This window comes from Mesoplodon bidens (genome assembly GCF_964165515.1).
Source record: "Mesoplodon bidens genome assembly, chromosome: 3".
Lineage (NCBI taxonomy): Eukaryota > Metazoa > Chordata > Mammalia > Artiodactyla > Ziphiidae > Mesoplodon > Mesoplodon bidens.
In genome coordinates, this window is record NC_138178.1 from 163,336,555 (window position 1) to 163,355,746 (window position 19,192).

A 19,192-nucleotide genomic window follows, 5' to 3' on the forward strand; every position below is an offset into this window, starting at 1 on the left:
AGCCCTGTAGATGTCCAGCTTTCAGTTATTCTGTTCAAAGCAGGTAAAACCCAGAGGATCACTGAAGGGGTTGCAAATGACCTGGAGAAGGTACGGTTGTGTCCTGTAGGCTCTAAGGGGGGAAATGTGAGCTGACGAGCACAGGCCTTGGGGCTTCCCTGGTGGCGCAGTGGTTGAGAGTCCGCCTGCCGATGCAGGGGACACGGGTTCGTGCCCTGGTCTGGAAGGATCCCACATTCCGCGGAGCGGCTGGGCCCGTGAGCCATGGCCGCTGAGCCTGTGCGTCCGGAGCCTGTGCTCCACAACGGGAGAGGCCACAACAGTGAGAGGCCCCCGTACCGCAAAAAAAAAAAAAAAAAAAAAAAAGAGTACGGGTCTTGCACATAGTAGGTGCTCATTAATATTAGTTGAAATAATGTATGGCAGTTTTTAGTTTACAGGGAGAGTCATGAATGTTATTCTTTTCCGCCATCCTTGTAAAAGAAAAGCTACCCCTTCTGAGGGGTGAATTCTCCAATGAAAAATGATCCCAAATTCCATGTGAATGACAGATTATCTCCGGGTTATGGTAAAGTAAACATCTCCAGGGTAGGAGAAAACTGGGCTCAGCTGGGCTCATGTTCACTTTGGAAGACTCATATATGCTGGTCTTTTAGAAAAATGTATGACTTTAAAATATACATATTTGCATTTCTCTCAGACAGCTTAAGTACAGGTTTGCCTAAGACAAAGGACTTAAGCAAATTCTCATTTACATTTTCCATTTATGCATTCGTGATTGCACAATAAAAGAAATTTTCCATTGTTTTAGGTAGTACATGCATAAAAGAGCAAACATACATAATGAAATGTCACTGAGCTAATTGTCTGGTTATCTGCCTGTTTCTTGATTTAGTGGAATGAGCACTAAATCCGGAGTCAGAAAGCTGAGTTGCGTGGGCTAATTACGTGCTCTGGGCTCTAGCAGGCTTTTCTGCAAGATGAAGCTTTTGGCTTGGTGATTACTGGCATCCTTCCAGCACCCCCATTCTCTGACATACAAGGAAAAATATTTGTTTACTTCCAGCCTTGTTTAGAAAGTAAATTAATAAGGCTCAGTGCATCACTTATTCTACTTTATATGTCCAGGTATCTTACGTAAGGATCCACTCTGCATGTTGTAAAGGAAATCTTTACAACAGAGGAAATCTTTCTGTGCCCAGCCCATGACCAAAGTTTCTAGACTGTGGCTTCACTGTGGGAAAGGTCTCCTGTATTCATTTCTTGACTCATAATGTTTTTCTTTAATGTAAAGTTGCCTATGGGTATAAACTTCAGTGGACACAATGTTATATAACAAGAAGCTGTTTTCATTACATATTTTCATAATGTTGGAGAATTTCGATTTTTGTTTTAAAACACGAAACACAATGAACATTGAACTGTTGTTTGCAGACCAGGAAATGGAAGGACTCAAAGAAGGTAAGAGAAACCTTACATTTCAGCCAAGCAAGTCAGAGATTGAGCATGTCTGACAGGGTCAGTAACCCATCCCCATCTCAATTGTCTAAGCTTATTTGCTCAAAATTATAAAGAAATAATTAATGCAATCTAAATTTAAACATTCCCGAATATCCTTCATTTCTGTCCTTCATTTTGTCTGGAGTGAAGATTGAATCCCTTAGGAAAACTAGGTAGGGCATTAAAAAAGGATGGTTTTCATTGGTGGCTTACAAACTCAGGGTTTTTTTAAACTGATTTTATGTGGCTATTTGCTATTCATAGATGCACCTATAGAGCTTTATTGTAACTTCCCAGAAATCCACTAATCGTTAAAACTCCAAACTCTATTTTTTTAACTGAAAGAAATAATATCAGGATAAACTAACAGCTCGGTTATGTTTTTTGCTTTGCTTTCTTTTAACGGTGAAGCCACTTGTAGACAGAGAATGCATTAGGTGGAGATTATCAAAACTTCAGTCTGAGCCTCCACCCAGATACATTGTGGGCAACTGATTGGCAGTGGAAAAATAGATACAATGCTCTTCTTAAGCTATAGGGACAGGTTACTTAGTAACCATAGAATGTTTAAGTTCTGTTCACAGAGGCTTCTCTTAATTGGACAAAAAGATTTAAGAAGCACAGCTGGGGAGAAATTGGAGCTGTGGAGGACTATTACAGTTACTAGCCGGCTTAATATCTGCAATTCCGGCAGCCTTTCCAAAGGGTCACGATATGAGTGATTCTTTTCAAGAAACAAGAAGCCAGCTAAGCTACCTCCAGAGTCATAATTTTGTGCTCCTTTAAAATATAGGAAAAATGAAAATAAAGTGTGGAATGGACCGTAAAAGTGCAATGAACTCTGTGGTGTTACAGCTCTGATAAATTTCTATGGACAAGATGATATTGTGTTCAGATATCAGAGTTCTTTTTCTTATGAGAACTCAAAATGGTCATTTGGGATCAGTTTATCCTATTATCACTCTTTTTTTGTCTATCTGTCCTTTTTTTCTGTCTGTTAAGCACATGTTGCTTTATAGAGAATTATGGTCATTACTGTTCTCTCCAGCTTTAACAATAAAATTAAGAAAACTCAAGTTATAGGTTGACAATGATGAAGATTTTTTTATTCATGAAGGGCCTTCAGATAATACAGTAATTTCTTCCTGTGCTCAAGAAAGAACTCGGTATATATGTCACTAACTATTATTGGAGAAGCTCTACCTCGAAGTCACGTTTCAAAATGCTTTTCACTCCTTACCCTCCTTGAGTAAGATTTGTAAGTTAATATTGCCTCCTATGGCTTGATTGTCTTCCTCATAGAGATGCAGCTTAAAACTTTCCTAAAGCCCCCTCTAGTGACAAACAGCAAATTAATCCATTACTTCATAACATGCTAATACCGCCAAGCTCTGAAGTTCCATTTTCTCAATTTACTTATTAGATGAATGAATAGTTACAGTATTTCGATTGGAGAATGACTGAGAAATAGTCAATAGTTCAAATTTCCAAGGTTTCCACCAAAACCTAAGGGATTTTGTTTTGAGACTGGTGCCAACATATAGGGCACATTCATCATTTAATTTCATTTCTTTTCTCTGCCCTGATAGGTACACCTTAAAAAATATTCCCTAAAAAAAGTCCTTCATTTTTGTCCTTCAGGGACTTTAAAGATGAAAATATGTTCATAATTAGCCACTGAATGGGAAAAGGTTATCTTGGCCTTTACCTCTTGGTGCTTTCACTGCATTTACTGGATAATTTTCATTGATGATACTGAGCATGGCCAAGCAGACAAATATAAATTCCAGGAATCCTCTGAATTATGCAAGTAATGGTACTCTATAAAGATATAGATTAAATGTAAATGTAATAATACGTTTTTAAATAATATATAATAATATATAATATATATAATATATAATAATAATAAATAATACGTTTTAAAATAATATATAATAAAATAGAAAAAACGAACTATATAGTATATGTATTAGGCTATATATTATGGTATGTAATAATAATACATAGTTTGTTTTATTTATATCCCCATTTCCAAAGGGCTTCAAACTCATCTAATTAAAAATAGGCTTGATTAGGGGCAAAGGCGTCGACCGTCCCCATGGCGGCTGTGCTAGAGCCTGGGGAGCCCGGGAAGGGGAAGCCGTTTAAGCTCCTACGAATTTTAGATGTTGAAAACATTCTCTATGCATGGGATTCGATATCATACGGTTCATTAGGATCTGTTGAGGCTGGCTTTGGACATTTTTTGTTAACCAGTAGAATTAGAAGATCACGTGATGTTGGAGTAGGAGGATTTATCTTGGTGACTTTAGGATGCTGGTTCCATTGTAGGTATAATTATGCAAAGCTAAGAATCCAGGAAAAACTTGCCAGACAAGGAATTAAAAACAAGATTTTATATGAAAGTATCCACCTTGATCCTGAAAGAAAACAAACCAACGGTGGCGACAGCAGCAATTGAGCAGTCTTGAGCTTAGAAAACCTGGATACAACTCACTTCAGTGTGAACAAAGCTGAGATCAACTACAGAAAGCATTTTATGTACCATAAGAAGTCTTTCAATCAAGTAAAGAAAGTATGTGTAAGTTTCAGTCTTTTTTACACATGTATGAATATTTACAAACTTATTGTGGCCCTGTATCTACTGTCAGTATAACACACAGTGGACTCGTACTTAAAATAAACCTCATGTTTAATGCTTTAAAAAATAGGCTTGATTAAACCATTAAATAAGAGTAGAAGAATAAAAGCCACCTGCCTAATAAAGGGAATTAAAGAGATAAATAGAAAAATAGGCTATGAATAGTTATTGCAACTGAGCACAAGACTTAGTTTTGAGCTGACAAGCTAAGACAAAATGAAGAAATTCAATAATAAAAGTAAACATAGCAGTGCACTAAGGGAGAAAATTGTTTTCCTTCTAAAATACAGATACAAGCCTCCAGATATCAATAACAAAAATGTACCATTGGAATGATTTCTTAACAGTGAGAAATTCATGTTTAAATACTCAACAAAAGGTCTTCAGGAATGTCTATTCTCCAAGCCTATTGCAGCTGGTGGTGATTCCCCAGTGGAACCGTGTTCCTGGAAGCTAAATCTACAATAAGCCCATATAAGTTGCATGTATCTGCCTATGATCATGGGTTATCTCCTGGGAACAGCAACCAGAAAGGATCTTCTCTCTCTTCTTTATACACGTAGAGTGAAGGCCAAGGACAAATTAAATTACACTTATGATAATATGTTCTCTGCTAAAATTGGAGAGAAAAAGACCCTATTTGTCCACTTCTTGAAAGAATTGGAATAAAATACTTAAAAGAAAAATAATGAAATGAGGATGGCTTCAGTTGAAGGTGGATAGCAAGCAATATAGTCTTCAGAACCTCTCTCACTTTGCTGTCCTCGATTAATCGTGGAGCCTCTTTCCTATCTGAAACTAAAATTTACTTTGATACCCAAAATCTACTTTCACAAGAGAAGCTGGCATCACCTTTGTGTGAGTCAAGTCACTGTGTTGCTTCTCCCAGGGGCGTTTGCCCTTTATGTTTTGGTTCTAATTCAATCTAACAGATGCTTACTGGAGGCCTATTATATGCAAGATATTTTCCAGATGCTAGTAGTGGAATAAAAGTTTTCGTGTTTTTAGACAGGGATTTCAAGCATTAATGAGTAGGTAGGCAAGAGTGTTTTTGTTCTCTGGGTAACATCTGACTCTCTACCCCTGCACCCTTCTAAATGACTTCTGCTGTTGGGGGCCACAGAACCATCACACACACTTCCATATTTCTCAGATTTTGAATCTAATTTTCTCCTTTCCCTAGAGCCTTAGAGAATCAGGAGTTCAGATGAATTTCTGGCTTATTCCCCTTTCCTTTTCATAGTGTTCCTGACTTACTCCCTTATGCCTGAATTTCCTGATACCCAAGTTCTTCCGAGACAAAAGTCTTAGAAGAGAGAAAACTTTTATTTTCTGAACATCTCATTTTGCCAGGCACTGTATGTGTTAATCCTTACAACTACAAAGTTAGTAGCATCTCTTACATCTTAGAAAAGAGGGGCTTGAGGCTTGGAGAGGTTTGGAAACTAATTCAAGAAATTTAGGAACTAACTGTGGCAAAAAACTCACAATTAAGTTCCACATATCTGACTCCAAAGCCAGTACTTCTTCCATTACAGCAGAGGTTGGGGGCGTGTGTTTGTGTGTGTGTGTGCGTGTGTGTGTGTGTGTGCGATTTTGCCTCTCAGGGGAACTTTGGCAACAGCTGGAGACATTTTTTGTCACAACTAGGGGTGGAGTGGGTGGGTTGCTACTGGCATGCAGTGCATAGAGGCCAAGGATGCTGCTAAACATCTTACAGTGCACAGGACAGCCACCCCCCAACAAAGAATTATGAATCCAGCCCAAAATGTCAGTAGAGCTGCTGCTGAGAAGCAGCACATTACCATGCTCCACGCCCCATTCTGTTCATATTTCCAAGGATTCAAAAGTAACTGCTTCAAAATTAAACAAATTGTTCAAAGTCACGGATAAATCAATGCCTTGTTCATGCTGCAACTCTCTTCCATCATAAAGGAAAACACATTGGTGCCTTAAGATAAAAAAGGCGGAGGGTGGTGGTGGAAGAGGATGGAGGAAGCTCAGTAAGCAGAAAGGAAATGCAAACTGATTATTGGGGTTAAGAATTAAGATATAAATATGTAGATGTTTTTCATCCCCAGGATTTTCACTAATCCAAATGTTCACGTACTGCTTGGAAATTTAATTATTTAGAGCTGGTTAAATGCTACCCTGACCTCAACCAACAATTGCGTTTGACTTCCTTCTGGGACCCAAAGGACATGGATGCCAGATGAGACTACCATCTCTTCCCGCTCTTCCCACAGGGATGAGGCCTGCCAGGTGCTGGTGGTTCGACTCCTGACAGGCAGCCGTTCTGTGGACTACTGGCAGAGATCCAGAGGAACAGACTGGCCCTTGGGGCTCTTTCCCCGCCCAGTCCGTCCACCCTAGCATCCTCTGCGGCGGGGGGCGGGACTGCGGGGCCGCGGGAGCGCACGTCCCTGCGCCGTGACGTCACAATCTCGGCGCCTTGGAACCCGCACTTAGCAACCCGCCTTGCGTCAGTCTCCAGCTCCTGCGGTCGCCCGCGGGCTCTTTCTCGCCAAACGTCTGCTGCGGGGGCTGGCCCGGACCCGGGAAGGACCAAAGGGGACCCAGCGTGTCCCCACGGCGGCTGCAAGAGGATCTAAGCATGGATGGCAGCCGGAGAGGTAAAGGGCAGTTGTCGCTGGCGACCGCCATATCGCGTCGACCCGCTCTCCGACCCTCGGGTCTGGGGTCCGGGTAAGGGGCCGCGCGGGTCGAGGCCGCACGCTGGGCGCTCCCTGACCCCTGCTTAGTCGCCGGTGTTGACCCGAGTGTTGCCCCGAGCTGCCCAGGCCTCTCGCCCGGGATGAAGCCCTTCTTGCGGGGTTCACAGGTCCATTTCTTGCTTAGAATTTGTTACCCTGACTCCAGGAGGCCCTGTCCCCTGAATTCGGGGTCGGAGGCAGAGGAATCAAATGTGGTCTTTGGAGTCAGACCTCTCTGGGCCCCAAATTAAGCCCCGCTGCACTCCCGAGGGGTGAGCCTCAGTTTCCTCATCTCGAACCATGGGTGATGGTAAAAACACCCATGGATTTTTTTTTTACATTAAATGGGTAAAAAACACCCATTTAATCTTGAGGATTAAATGCGGATAATACATACAAAGCTCCTGGCACATTGTAAGTACTCAGTAAATACAAAATCCTTCACACTGTAACCCCGTTCCTGCCGCCCCGCAAAAAAACACACCATTGAGTAACCCAGGGATTCTCTAACTTTAGTGCGAATAGGAATCACCTAGGAATCTTGCTAAAATGCTGGTTATGATTCAATAAGTCTGATGGGGGGGGCTGAGATTTTGCATTTCTAATAAGCTTCCAAATGGTGCAGCGTTGTTGGCTACAGTTTTAGGAGCAAAGGACTAATCCATAGTCACTATGTATACCTGCCCTTGACTGAATACTCTGGGTTAAAATGGACATCCCTGTGGAACAATTGGAGCCATATAGCTTTAAATCTCTAGGAGTCAGCCCAGTCCAAATAATCTTCATCTTCACACTTTCTGAGCGAGGCAGATAAGGCAATCTTCAGACCTCTTCTCCCAATTCAGTGTTCTTATCTATTTTAAACTGTACCTTTAAACCAAGCTGCGGGATGGTTCCTTGCAACAAGTCTTGCTTTGAATACAAGTGCACCTCTATTATGTAATCATTGATCAAAATAAGTGCTGTTCTAAATGTAGGAGATAACTATTAATTGATCACCAAACCGGTATACTCTGACACCTTGCCACCTAAGTTCCAGAAAAAGCAAACGAAAGTGCTGTTAATGGTTTTCAGAAGTTTTACCACACAGGCTAACATTACTCATGCTGTGTACCAGAAACTATTCCCAAGTTAACGTTTTTTAATCCACAGAACATCTTGTACATAGGTATTCTCATTTTACAGTGAAGAAACTAAAAGATCATAAGTAACTTGCTAAGGTCGCAGTTAAGTGGCACAACAGGCTTTGAATCCAGGTGTGATGAATGTGAAACCCTAGAGCCATTGTTTTACTTAACTACCCCGTGGTAGATGTGGGAGCATGGGAAAATATGTAAAATTTAGAATATAATAGACTTAGTAAGACTTAGTAAGTGTCAGTATCTATTAATTAAATTATTTTTAAAGTCAGGCTCATGTCAGAATGTAAAAAGGTTTCTATTTTTATAACTTACCCAATTTAATTAGCTTCATTTTTAGGACATTATATAATATATAGTATCAAACGTTTTTTATTTTGAGTTTTTAAGCAAAATGTATTATTCAACAGAGATCTAGGGTAGTCAGTTCTCCTATACCATAATTATTAATAGGAAACCATACATAATTTTAGCCAGAGCTAAAATACTTAATTTTAACTGAAAGTATTGCACTTTCTAAATTTCTTTGATTTCATTAAGAGGTTACTTTTGATGCTTTCAAGAGCACAAAATACTAAGACATCCAACGTTATAATTTATTTATCTTTTGTCATTTATTCTCTCTGACATTGTGCTCTCTAACTTCTCTAGATGTACCTGCTTTCTCTTTTTCTGTGAACTGAAGGGAAACACATACATTAGAAAGGAATTTGGAGGGAATAAACTGCATACAGGGAATAAACTACATACTTCTTAGCCTGTTTCATTTGATACAGTAGCTTGGAGCATGGTTTGAGTCCTAAGCAATTTATATTGATCAAGATGGTGTAATGGTTGACTCAGAAGCCAGACTGCCTAGGTTCAGACCTGAAATCTTGTCACATAGTAGTTGTGTAATCTTGGGGAAATTACATGCTTTACCTCTTTGTGCTTCATCTATAAAGTGGGGATAATGATAGTACCTCTCATAGGATTGTTGTAAGGATTAAGTGAATTTGTTTCCACAAAGTGCTTAGAACAGTGCCAGGCACAGTTAGCAGTATTCAGTAAGTTAGCATTGGACTACAAGTGAAGAAGCCCAACTCAAGCTGGCTTAAGCTAAAATAGGATTTTTTGAGTTCATGTACGAATAGGCTAGGGAGGGTAGAGCTTCAAACATGGTTAGATCCCGATACTCAGGCGATGTTGCCAGGGATCTCATTTGGTCTTGGTTACACTTTCCTCTGTGTAGGCTGCGTTCTCAGACAGGTTCCCATTGTGTTGTGCAAGATAGCCACCAGTAGTGCCAGGCTTATTTATGTTCTAGGAATTTCCTAAGAGTTCCAGTAAAAGTCCCATGATTATGTCTCATTGGCTGGACTTGGGTCACATAATCACTCCTGATTCAGTCAACATTACTGGCCAGTTTGGGGTGATATGCCCACCTCTGAGCAGTGGGCTCCACTTGAACCAGCTGGGCTAAGAGAGGGGAGGAGTGGTTCCCCAAGCAGGTTGAGGTCCTATTTCCAGATAAAGGGGCATTGAATTCTGGGCAGGCAAAAAGTCAACACTTTTTTCCCTCTGGAGAAATAAGGTTTGCTTGAGAGTTTGTTGGTTAGTTTGCTCTTTTTATGTTTAGTCTCTCCAGGCAAAAACTATGCTAATTTCATGACTGTCTTCATTACCAGCTCAAGTGGTATCACCTTGACTTCTCTTATCCTAAATAAGTTAATATTTTTCCTTCTGGCTCTCTGGCCTATGATGTAGAAGGAGCTTCTTGGGTATTCTGATCTCAGATTGTTTTTTGTTTTAGTCTGTTCTGGCAGGCTTTGTTCTCTGATCCTGGATTTTAGTTCTACTATCTCGATACCTCTTTTTCTATTTTCAAACATCATATTTCTTCCAGACTTTGTGTCTTCCCCATACCTTTATAGCTTATAAAAGCCCACCTGATAGCAGACTGGCCATTTTACCCACTTAAAACATGTCTTGGGATACTATATTTTGCATGTTAAATTCCATGAAACTCTGTAACTCAGCCTTCCTATCTTGGAGATTACCCCTCAAAACACAGTCACTTTTTCGGGAGAGAAGTTATTTTGTGATAAAGTATATATCTAGTTTTCTGACAGCCTATCTGGTCTGAAACATGAGACACTGACTTTAGGGGACACAGTGAGTTTTCCATCACTAGAGGTGCTTTTAAATATAAGATGTTTAGGGACTTCCCTGGTGGCTCAGTGGTTAAGAATCCACCTGCCAGTGCAGGGTACACGGGTTCGAGCCCTGGTTGGGGAAGATCCCACATGCTGCGGAGCAGCTAACCCCATGGGCTACAACTACTTAGCCTGCGCTCTAGAGCCCACAAGCCACAAGTGCTGGGCCCCCGTGCCACAACTTCTGAATCCCGGGTGCCTAGAGTCCCTGCTCTGCAACAAGAGAAGCCACAGCAGTGAGAAGCCCACGCACTGCAACAAAGAGTAGCCCCCACTCGCCACAACTAGAGAAAGCCCACGGGCAGCAACGAAGACTCAACACAGCCATGAATAAATGAATGAATGAATAAATGAATGAATGAATAAATAAATTTATGAATATAAGATGTTTAGATAGAATCCAAGCAAGAGGGTAAGTGGGTTGGACTAGATGAACCTTAAGACATCTTTAATCATTAAGTTCTGATTCTGACATTTTTATATACTTATATATAATAATATTATACCGTATAATTTATAATTGACCAAATTACTTTGTGAGAGGATTACTTAAAGTTATTTTTAAGGACAGACCAGCCTATGGTTAACTGAAATAGTTAATCATATGTATGAACTGAAAATCTAGTTGTGTTCTATCTCAAAATCATTTAAAAACCAGTAGGTCAGTGATTTACTGAATGAAGCCAGTATATATCAAATAACATAATTGATGTGTTTATCATTTTATCCAGTGAAACTTAAGCCTCAAGGCACAACTGTTTTGAAAATTACATATTTTCTTAAAAGAGAAAGCCTTTTATTTATGGCCACCGAATTTTTGTGTGATATATCATTGCTGGTTAGTAATATGATTGAATAAAATTTTAAACAGTTTTGGTAAAAATAAATTTATTATTTTTTATGTGTTCAGTAGTGTCTTTGTGAAAGTTGTGTTTCATTTATCCTAATTCATGTTTTTTTGTTAAAAGTCAGAGCAACCTCTGTCCTTCCCAGATATGGTCCACCCTGCCTATTTAAAGGACACTTGAGCACCAAAAGTAATGGTAAGTGAGGTACTTAAAATGGTAAAAGATTGTTAAAAGATTGACCAAGTGTGTTTCCTTTATTTGTAAATTATATAAAATGATGAAAAATACTTCATTTAATCAATATTTGAACTTCATATTATCAATTATAATTACATGTTATAGGAATTCTTGAGGTTAGAGAGTTTAGGAGCCCATCATGCCCTGGATGTGGACCTTGCTACCTTGTGCTCCCTACTGCAGCTCCAGCCCAGCTGTCCTCTTTGCTGGCCGACTACCCTGACTGAAGGCATGCCTTCCTTGTTAAAATGGTGATTAGCAGATTGTTAAAGACACAGCACTGAAAAGGAAAAGCTGTGCAGAGGAAAAGAGCCCTTGAAAAATGCATTTTGTATCAGGAACAAACACTTATCCAACTGGGCCTCTTTATCCAATTGGACTTCTAGATCCTATGAAAGCGGAATCTGTATTCTGTAGATGTTTTCACATTTTAAAGCCTTTAAAGTACATTTTAATGTACATTTAAAGTATTTTTATAATTATAGCTTAAAATGTTTAAGCCTGGGTTTTTAGGCAAAATACTAATTGAAAGTCTTTCTTTCCTTATTTACATGAAAAATCCTTTATACTGATCCTCCAAATGTGAAAGAAGAATCATTTTCCATTGCCTCATTTATTTCTTTGTAATAAAGCTTATATACACATAGAGCCAGAATCATAAACTTTGAAAATCAATTTTTAAATAAAAATTTTGAGCTAGTTTTAAAAGATACATATATAGAAAAGCAGGATGAAGAACAATACGTCGTATACTAACTTTTTTTTAAAGAATATATGTGCAGAGCTGGTATAGGAATAGTTATTGTAAGTATGAGGTTGCCTTGGTTCACATCTAAACTGCATCCTTTATCAGCTGTGTGACCTTGAAGACCTTGCTCACATCTCTCTGCCTCAGTTTCCACGTCTATTAAATGGTGATAATAATGACTAAATGAGTTTTTACAGGTAAAGAGCTTAGAGCAATATATGCATGGTACCTATTCAATAAATGTTTTTAGTAGTAGTTGTAGTTTAGTGTCAAGATTATCATTATTGTATATACTTTTATTATGCATAGAATTTCCTTGGAAGGATGTATTAAAAAAGTAGCAGAGTATACTTCTGGGAGAGGAAACTAGGGGTCAGGGCAGGAAATTCACTTATTTTTCAATGTCTCCATGCCGTTTTAGCTATAATTTTTAACCACATGCATGTATTACTTCTCAAAAACTTTTTAATATTTAAAAAAGTTATGCCTACATTTACATTTTATACATTTATACTCATATATACATGCTTAATTCTAAGATTTCTTTTAACAGTTTAGAGGAGTTCAAGAAGTTTAATGTCCCCGGGCTTCCCTGGTGGCGCAGTAGTTGAGAGTCTGCCTGCTAATGCAGGGGACACGGGTTCGAGCCCTGGTCTGGGAGGATCCCACATGCTGCGGAGCAACTAGGCCCGTGAGCCACAACTACTGAGCCTGCGCGTCTGGAGCCTGTGCTCCGCAACAAGAGAGGCCGCAATAGTGAGAGGCCCGCGCACCGCGATGAAGAGTGGCCCCCACTTGCCACAATTGGGGAAAGCCCTCGCATAGAAACGAAGACCCAACACAGCAAAAATAAATAAAAATAAATTAATAAACTCCTACCCCCAACATCTAAAAGAAAAAAAACAAAACAACAACAAAAGTTTAATGTCATCCAATTTCTTTGTAATTATACTTGTCTTAAGATAGTCCTAATACTTCAAAAAGAATGCAGTAAACCGATTTGTAGATTTTGTTTTCAGATATAAAATTAGAAGTTTGCATCTCAGAATAGAATCTTTGCCTAGAGTTTCGGAGTTTGGGATTTGTTTGATTTCCCAGACTCCATGTATTCAAGTGTTAACAATGGTAACATTATTTTATCATCAGGCAAGCAGCTAAACATTTTTAGTTAAGAGATTGAGAGCTGTCGATAAGAAATAGTTTTGTAAATGTAATGGTAGATTATATTTCTCAATCGCTTCCCAAAACTCTCAGGCTTGTAAAACTTATTCCTAGAAAGGTTTGAACCAAAGTAGTGAATAGCTCGTTATCAGTGCAAGGTGACAGCTAGGACATATTCAGCATCACAGATATAATGTCAGTATCTCCATGGTTAAACTTCAGAACATTTTATAAAAAGGAGCTTAATAATCAGTAACTTGTTTATCTCATGATGACTTTTATATTTTAAATATATAATGATTAAGTATGTTTTAATTTTTAGCTTTTTGCACTGACTCCTCCTCTCTCAGACTGAGTACCCTCCAACTGGTCAAGAATCACATGGCTGTTCACTATAATAAAATCCTTTCAGCCAAAGGTAAAAACATGCAAATGTTAACTTTCTGTACCCATTTAAACCCTTCTCAGCTTCACTTCTAATTAGTATAAATCTGTAGCAAAAATGAATACATTATATACCCATGGGTTTGTGTTTGGTGTAGTAAGATACCAACCACAGACTCTACATACCTAGCAAATTCAGAATGCCATTTTTATTAACTGTATTTGAATGTAATATCTGTGTTGTTTCATTTTACCTGTTATTCCTAATATATTTTTTGCGATTAGATGCTGATCTTAATATAACAAAAGTTTATGATCTTCTCTTTTGTTTTCAAATTTGAAGAAGCTACACAGAGAAGATGGTAACTACAAGTTTTTTCTTTTTGTCAGCTTTATTGAGGTGTAACTTAAATATAATAAAATGAACTAATTTTAAGTGTACAGTTGAAATTTTTGAAAAATATATAAATTTTTATGATCACCACTACAGTCATGCTGTAAAAGAAGGATGGGCTAACTACAGCTTGCAGGCCAAGTCATCCTGCCATTTTGTACAGCTCCTGAACTAAGAGTGCTATTTATATTTTTAAATGGTTGAAAAAAATCAGAAGAATAATATTTTGTAACATGTGAACATTACATAAAATTGAAATTCTGTCGTCCATAAATAAACACAGTCACATTCATTCTTTTACACATTGTCTATGGTGGCTTTTACACTAAAAGGCAGAGTTGACTAGTTGTGACAGAGGCTATATCACCCTGCAAAGCCTGTAGAATTAGCCCTCTGTTCCTTTACAGAGAATGTTCACTGACTCCTGGTATAGAACATTTTCTTCGTCCCAAAAGGTTCTCCCTAGTCCTTTGCAATCACTCTCTTCCCTCCAGTTCCTGGCAACCACTGATCTCCTTTCTCTCACTATAGTTTTGCCTCTTCTAGAATTTCATATAAATGGAATTATACAATATGTATCATTTTGGGTCTGACTTATTTCAATTAGTTAACACTTTTGAAACTAATCCACGTTCAGTATTTCTTCCTTGTTATTGCTGAGTAGTATTCCATTTAATGAATATACCACAATTAGTTTATCACTTCACCAGTTGGTGGACATCTGGATTGTATTGACTCACTTTTGGCAATTAGGAATAAAGCTGCTGTAAACATTCACATAGAATCTTTTTATGTTTCCATTTCACTTGGATAAATTTATTTACTAGGAGTGGAATGGTGGCATAATGTGGTAAGTGTATGTTTAACTTTATAAGAAACTGCCAGACTGTTTTCCAGAGTGACATTTTTCATTTCCATCACTTCCACATCCTCACCAACACTTCCTATTGGCAGTCCTAGTGGATATGTAATGGTATCTCATAAGGTTTTTGTTTCTATTTCCCTAATGTCCAATGATGTTGAGCAACTTTTTTTTTCCTTTTTTTTTAATTGAAATATAGTTGACATACAATATTTCAGGTGTACTACATAGTGATTTGACATTTGCATACATTATGAAATGATCACCAAGTCTACTAACCACCTGTCCCCATAAAAAGTTAATTGCAGGGCTTCCCTGGTGGCGCAGTGGTTGAGAGTGTGCCTGCTGATGCAGGGGACACAGGTTCGTGCCCCGGTCTGGGAGGATCCCACATGCCACAGAGCGGCTGGGCCCGTGAGCCATGGCCACTGAGCCTGCGCGTCCGGAGCCTGTGGTCCGCAACGGGAGAGGCAACAACAGTGAGAGGCCTGCGTACTGCAAAAAAAAAAAAGAATTAATTGCAATATTATTGACCCTATTCCTTATGCTATGTAGTACTTATCCGTGGCTTATTTATTTTATAAAGGGAGGCTTGTACCTCTTAATCCCCTTCACCTATTTTGCCCTCCCTTCCCAGCTCCCTCCTTTCTGGCAACCACTCATTTACTCTTTGTATCTGAGTCTTTTCATTTTGTTTGTTCATTTTGTTTTTCAGATTCCACACATAAGTGAGATCATACAGTATTTGTCTTTTTTGTCTGACTTATTTCACTTCTCATAATACCCTCTAGATCCATTCATGTTATAGCAAAAGACAAGATTTCATTTTTTATGGCTAACATTCCATCGTATATGTACACCACATCTTCTTTATTCATTCATCTCTCAATAGACACTTAGCTTGCTCCCATATCTTGGCTATTGTGGATAATGCTGCGGTGAACATTGGAGTGCATATAGCTCTTTTTTTTTTTTTTTTTTTTGCAGTATGCGGGCCTCTCACTGTTGTGGCCTATCCTGTTGTGGAGCACAGGCTCCAGACACGCAGACTCAGCGGCCACGGCTCATGGGCCCAGCCGCTCCACAGCATGTGGGATCTTCCCGGACCGGGGCACGAACCCGCATCCCCTACATTGGCAGGCGGACTCTCAACCACTGCGCCACCAGGAAAGCCCAGCTTTTTAATTACTGTTTTTATTTCCTTCAGGTAAATTCCCAGAAGTGGAATTACTGAATCATATAGTAGTTCTATTTTTAATTTTTTGAGGAACCTTCATACTGTTTTCCATAGTGATTGTACCAGTTTACAATCCCACCAACAGTGCACAGGGGTTCCCTTTTCATTGAGCAACTTTTCTTGTGCTTATTTGCCATCCGTGTATCTTCTTTGGTGAAATATCTATCTAAATCTTTTGCCCATTTTTTAAAAATGGATTGTTTGTCTTCTTTGTATTAAGTTTTGAGAGTTCTCTTTATATGAATATGGGTCCTATGTCAGATACATATTTTGCCAATATTTTCTCCCAGTCTGTGACTTGTCTTTTCATTTTCTTAAGTTTTTTTTTGTTTGTTTGTTTTGTTTTTTTGTTTTGTTTTTGCGGTACTCGGGCCTCTCACTGTTGTGGGCTCTCCCGTTGCGGAGCACAGGCTCCGGACACGCAGGCTCAGCGTCCCTGGCGCACGGGCCTAGCCGCTCCGCGGCATGTGAGATCTTCCCGGACTGGGGCATGAACCCGTGTCCCCTGAATCGGCAGGCGGACTCTCAACCACTGCGCCACCAGGGAAGCCCTTCTTAAGTTTTTATTATGAAATAACTTTAGGCTTATAGAAAAGTTGCAAAAATAGTACAGAATGTCACAGAAACCTTTCACCCAGCTTTCCCTGATGTCAAAATCTTACAAAGCTATAATACAATTATTAAAACCAGGAAATTAATATTGACACAATACTATTAAATACAGACCTTGTTTGAATTCTACCAGTTTTTCACCAGTGTCTTTTAATTTTTTTTTAATTTTATCATTAGAAGAGCTAAAGTTTTTAAATTTTGGTTCATGTTTTCTGAAGTTTATATTTTAAATGATTAAAAAATCTAAAGAAAAATATTTTGTTATATGTGAAATCAAGTCCAGCTTTTCAAATTTTTAATAGTTTATCCTTTTCATATCCTGTTTAAGAAATCTTTGCCTAATCTTAGGTCATTAAGATTTTCTTGTGTGTTTTCTTCTAGAAGTATAAGTTTTAGCTCCTACATTTAGTTTATAATCCATTTTGGGTTAGTTTTTTTATATGGTATGATATAAGGATCACTTTTTTGCCTATGGATATCTAAATATTGGAGTACTATCTGTTGTAGAGATTGTCCTTTCCTTATGGAACTTCCTTGGCACTTTTTAAAAGACAATTGACCATATGCAAGGGTCTGTTTCTGGACTTACTCTTCAGTTCTGTTGATCTGTTTGTCTATTAGAATACCACACTGCCGTCATCACTATAGCATTACAGTAAGTCTTGAAATGAGATAATGTAGGTGCTCCAATTTTGCTCTTTTATTTTCTCAAGCTTGTTTTGGGACTCCAGTTACAAGTATGTTAAGTGAGTGATACAGGTAGCTTAAGTCAGTGATGCTCTGCACATTTGTTTTCCAGTCTTTACTCTGTTTCATTTTGAATATTTATATTGCTGTGTTTTCAAGTTCACTAGTATTTCCTTCTGCAGTATCTAATGAGCCGTTAATCCCAATCAGTATATTTTTTATCAAAGATATTTTTCATCTCTATAAGTAGCATAAAAATCAAAACAAGGAAGTGCAAGTTCTGGTACTTTTGGGGATTTTCGCATTTGATATTTATTGTCATTTATAAAATTAAGAATAATATTGAACAACTGATTTTTCTCTTTCAGCTGCAGTAGACTGCTCAGTTCCACTAAGCATGAGTGCCAGCATCAAATGTAAGTAATTTTTAACATATTGTGTTTTTTTAAAAAAATTATGGTAAACTACACATAACCTAAAATTTACCATCTTAACCATTTTTTAAACTATTTTTTTAATAAATTTATTTATTCATTTTTGGCTGCGTTGGGTCTTTGTTGCTGCACACGGGCTTTCTTTTTAGTTGCAGTGAGTGGGGGCTACTCTTCGTTGCGGTACACAGGCCTCTCATTAAGGTGGCTTCTCTTGTTGTGGAGCACGGGCTCTAGGTGCACAGGCTTCAGTAGTTGTGGCACATGGGCTCAGTACTTGTGGCTCACAGGCTCTAGAGCACAGGCTCAGTAGTTGTGGCGCACGGGCTTAGTAGCTCCACGGCATGTGGGATCTTGCCAGACCAGGGCTCGAATCCATTTTCCCTGCATTGACAGGCGGATTCTCAACCACTGTGCCACCAGGGAAGACCCCATCTTAACCATTTTTAAGTCTACAATTCAGTGTCATTAAGTACATTCATAGTGTGGTACAACTATAACCACTATCCATTTCCAGAATTCTTTTCATCTTGCAAAACTGAAACTTCACACCCATTAAACAGTAACTCCCCATTCACCCTGCAACCATCATTCTATATTCTGTCTCAATGTATTGGACTTCCCTAGGTAACTCATTTAAGTGGAATTATCCAGTGTTTTTCTTTTTGTGATTGACTTATTTCACTTACACAGTGTCCTTAAGGCTCATCCATGTTGTAATGTGTCAGAAATCTTCTTGCTTTTTAAGGCTGACTAATATTCCGTTGTATGTACTACCATATTTTGTTCATATGTTCATAAGTCAATGAACACTTGGGTTGTTTCCACCTTTTGGCAATTGTGAATAATCCTTCTATAGATATGTATGTACGAATATTCGTTTGAGACCCTGCTTTCAGTTTTTCTGTGTATATAGCCAGAAATGGAATTTCTGGACCATATGGTAATTCTGCTTTCAATCTTATATTCCCAGTTTCCAATTTGAGGGTTCCAGTTTCTCCACGTCCTCCCCAACATTTGTTCTCTGTTTTTTTTTTGATAGTAACCCTCCTAATGGGTATTGACATGCTACGTTTTGAGGAAGCATTTTCTAACTTTTAAAAATCATCCATAAAAGAAGCTTTTATTGTATTTCTCAGTATAAGAACTTACAGTTGAGCCCAGGCTCTGCCAGAAAATCACTGTGTAACTTTGGATAAGTTATTTAGCTACTCTGGGTTTCATTTTTCCTGTATATAAAAATTTGGATAGTGCTGAAAAGCTTGGCAAGGTTTAAGTTCTAGAATTCTGTGATTCTCACTGCCCTCAGCTTGTTAAGATTACTGAATTAGGGACTTCCCTGGTGGCACAGCGGTTAAGAATCTGCCTGCCAATGCAGGGGACACGGGTTCAATCCTTG

At 38.6% G+C, this 19,192-nt stretch overlaps 2 protein-coding genes across 3 annotated transcripts in view; both read left to right on the plus strand.

Annotated features, from left to right (window-relative positions):
* Nucleotides 1–3,601: 3,601 nt before the first annotated feature.
* Nucleotides 3,602–3,964, plus strand: LOC308614207 (cytochrome c oxidase assembly protein COX20, mitochondrial-like; the record flags this gene model as incomplete). The annotated part of the gene is made up of 1 exon (XM_081228424.1): nt 3,602–3,964. One exon carries the CDS (start codon nt 3,602–3,604, stop codon nt 3,962–3,964), a length of 363 nt encoding a protein of 120 aa, XP_081084550.1.
* Nucleotides 3,965–6,561: 2,597 nt separating this feature from the next.
* Nucleotides 6,562–19,192, plus strand: part of SPATA7 (spermatogenesis associated 7) — a 37,094-nt gene continuing 24,463 nt past the window's right edge. Inside the window, exons 1-5 of one of the 2 annotated variants that reach the window (XM_081229316.1) lie at nt 6,562–6,777; nt 7,499–7,664; nt 11,161–11,235; nt 13,509–13,604; nt 17,731–17,778. In XM_081229316.1, coding sequence (XP_081085442.1) covers nt 7,568–7,664; nt 11,161–11,235; nt 13,509–13,604; nt 17,731–17,778 — 316 coding nt within the window. In that variant the 5' untranslated portion in view covers nt 6,562–6,777; nt 7,499–7,567. The remainder of the gene's footprint in view (nt 6,778–7,498; nt 7,665–11,160; nt 11,236–13,508; nt 13,605–17,730; nt 17,779–19,192) is intronic. The other variant, XM_081229317.1, reaches the window with a different exon arrangement.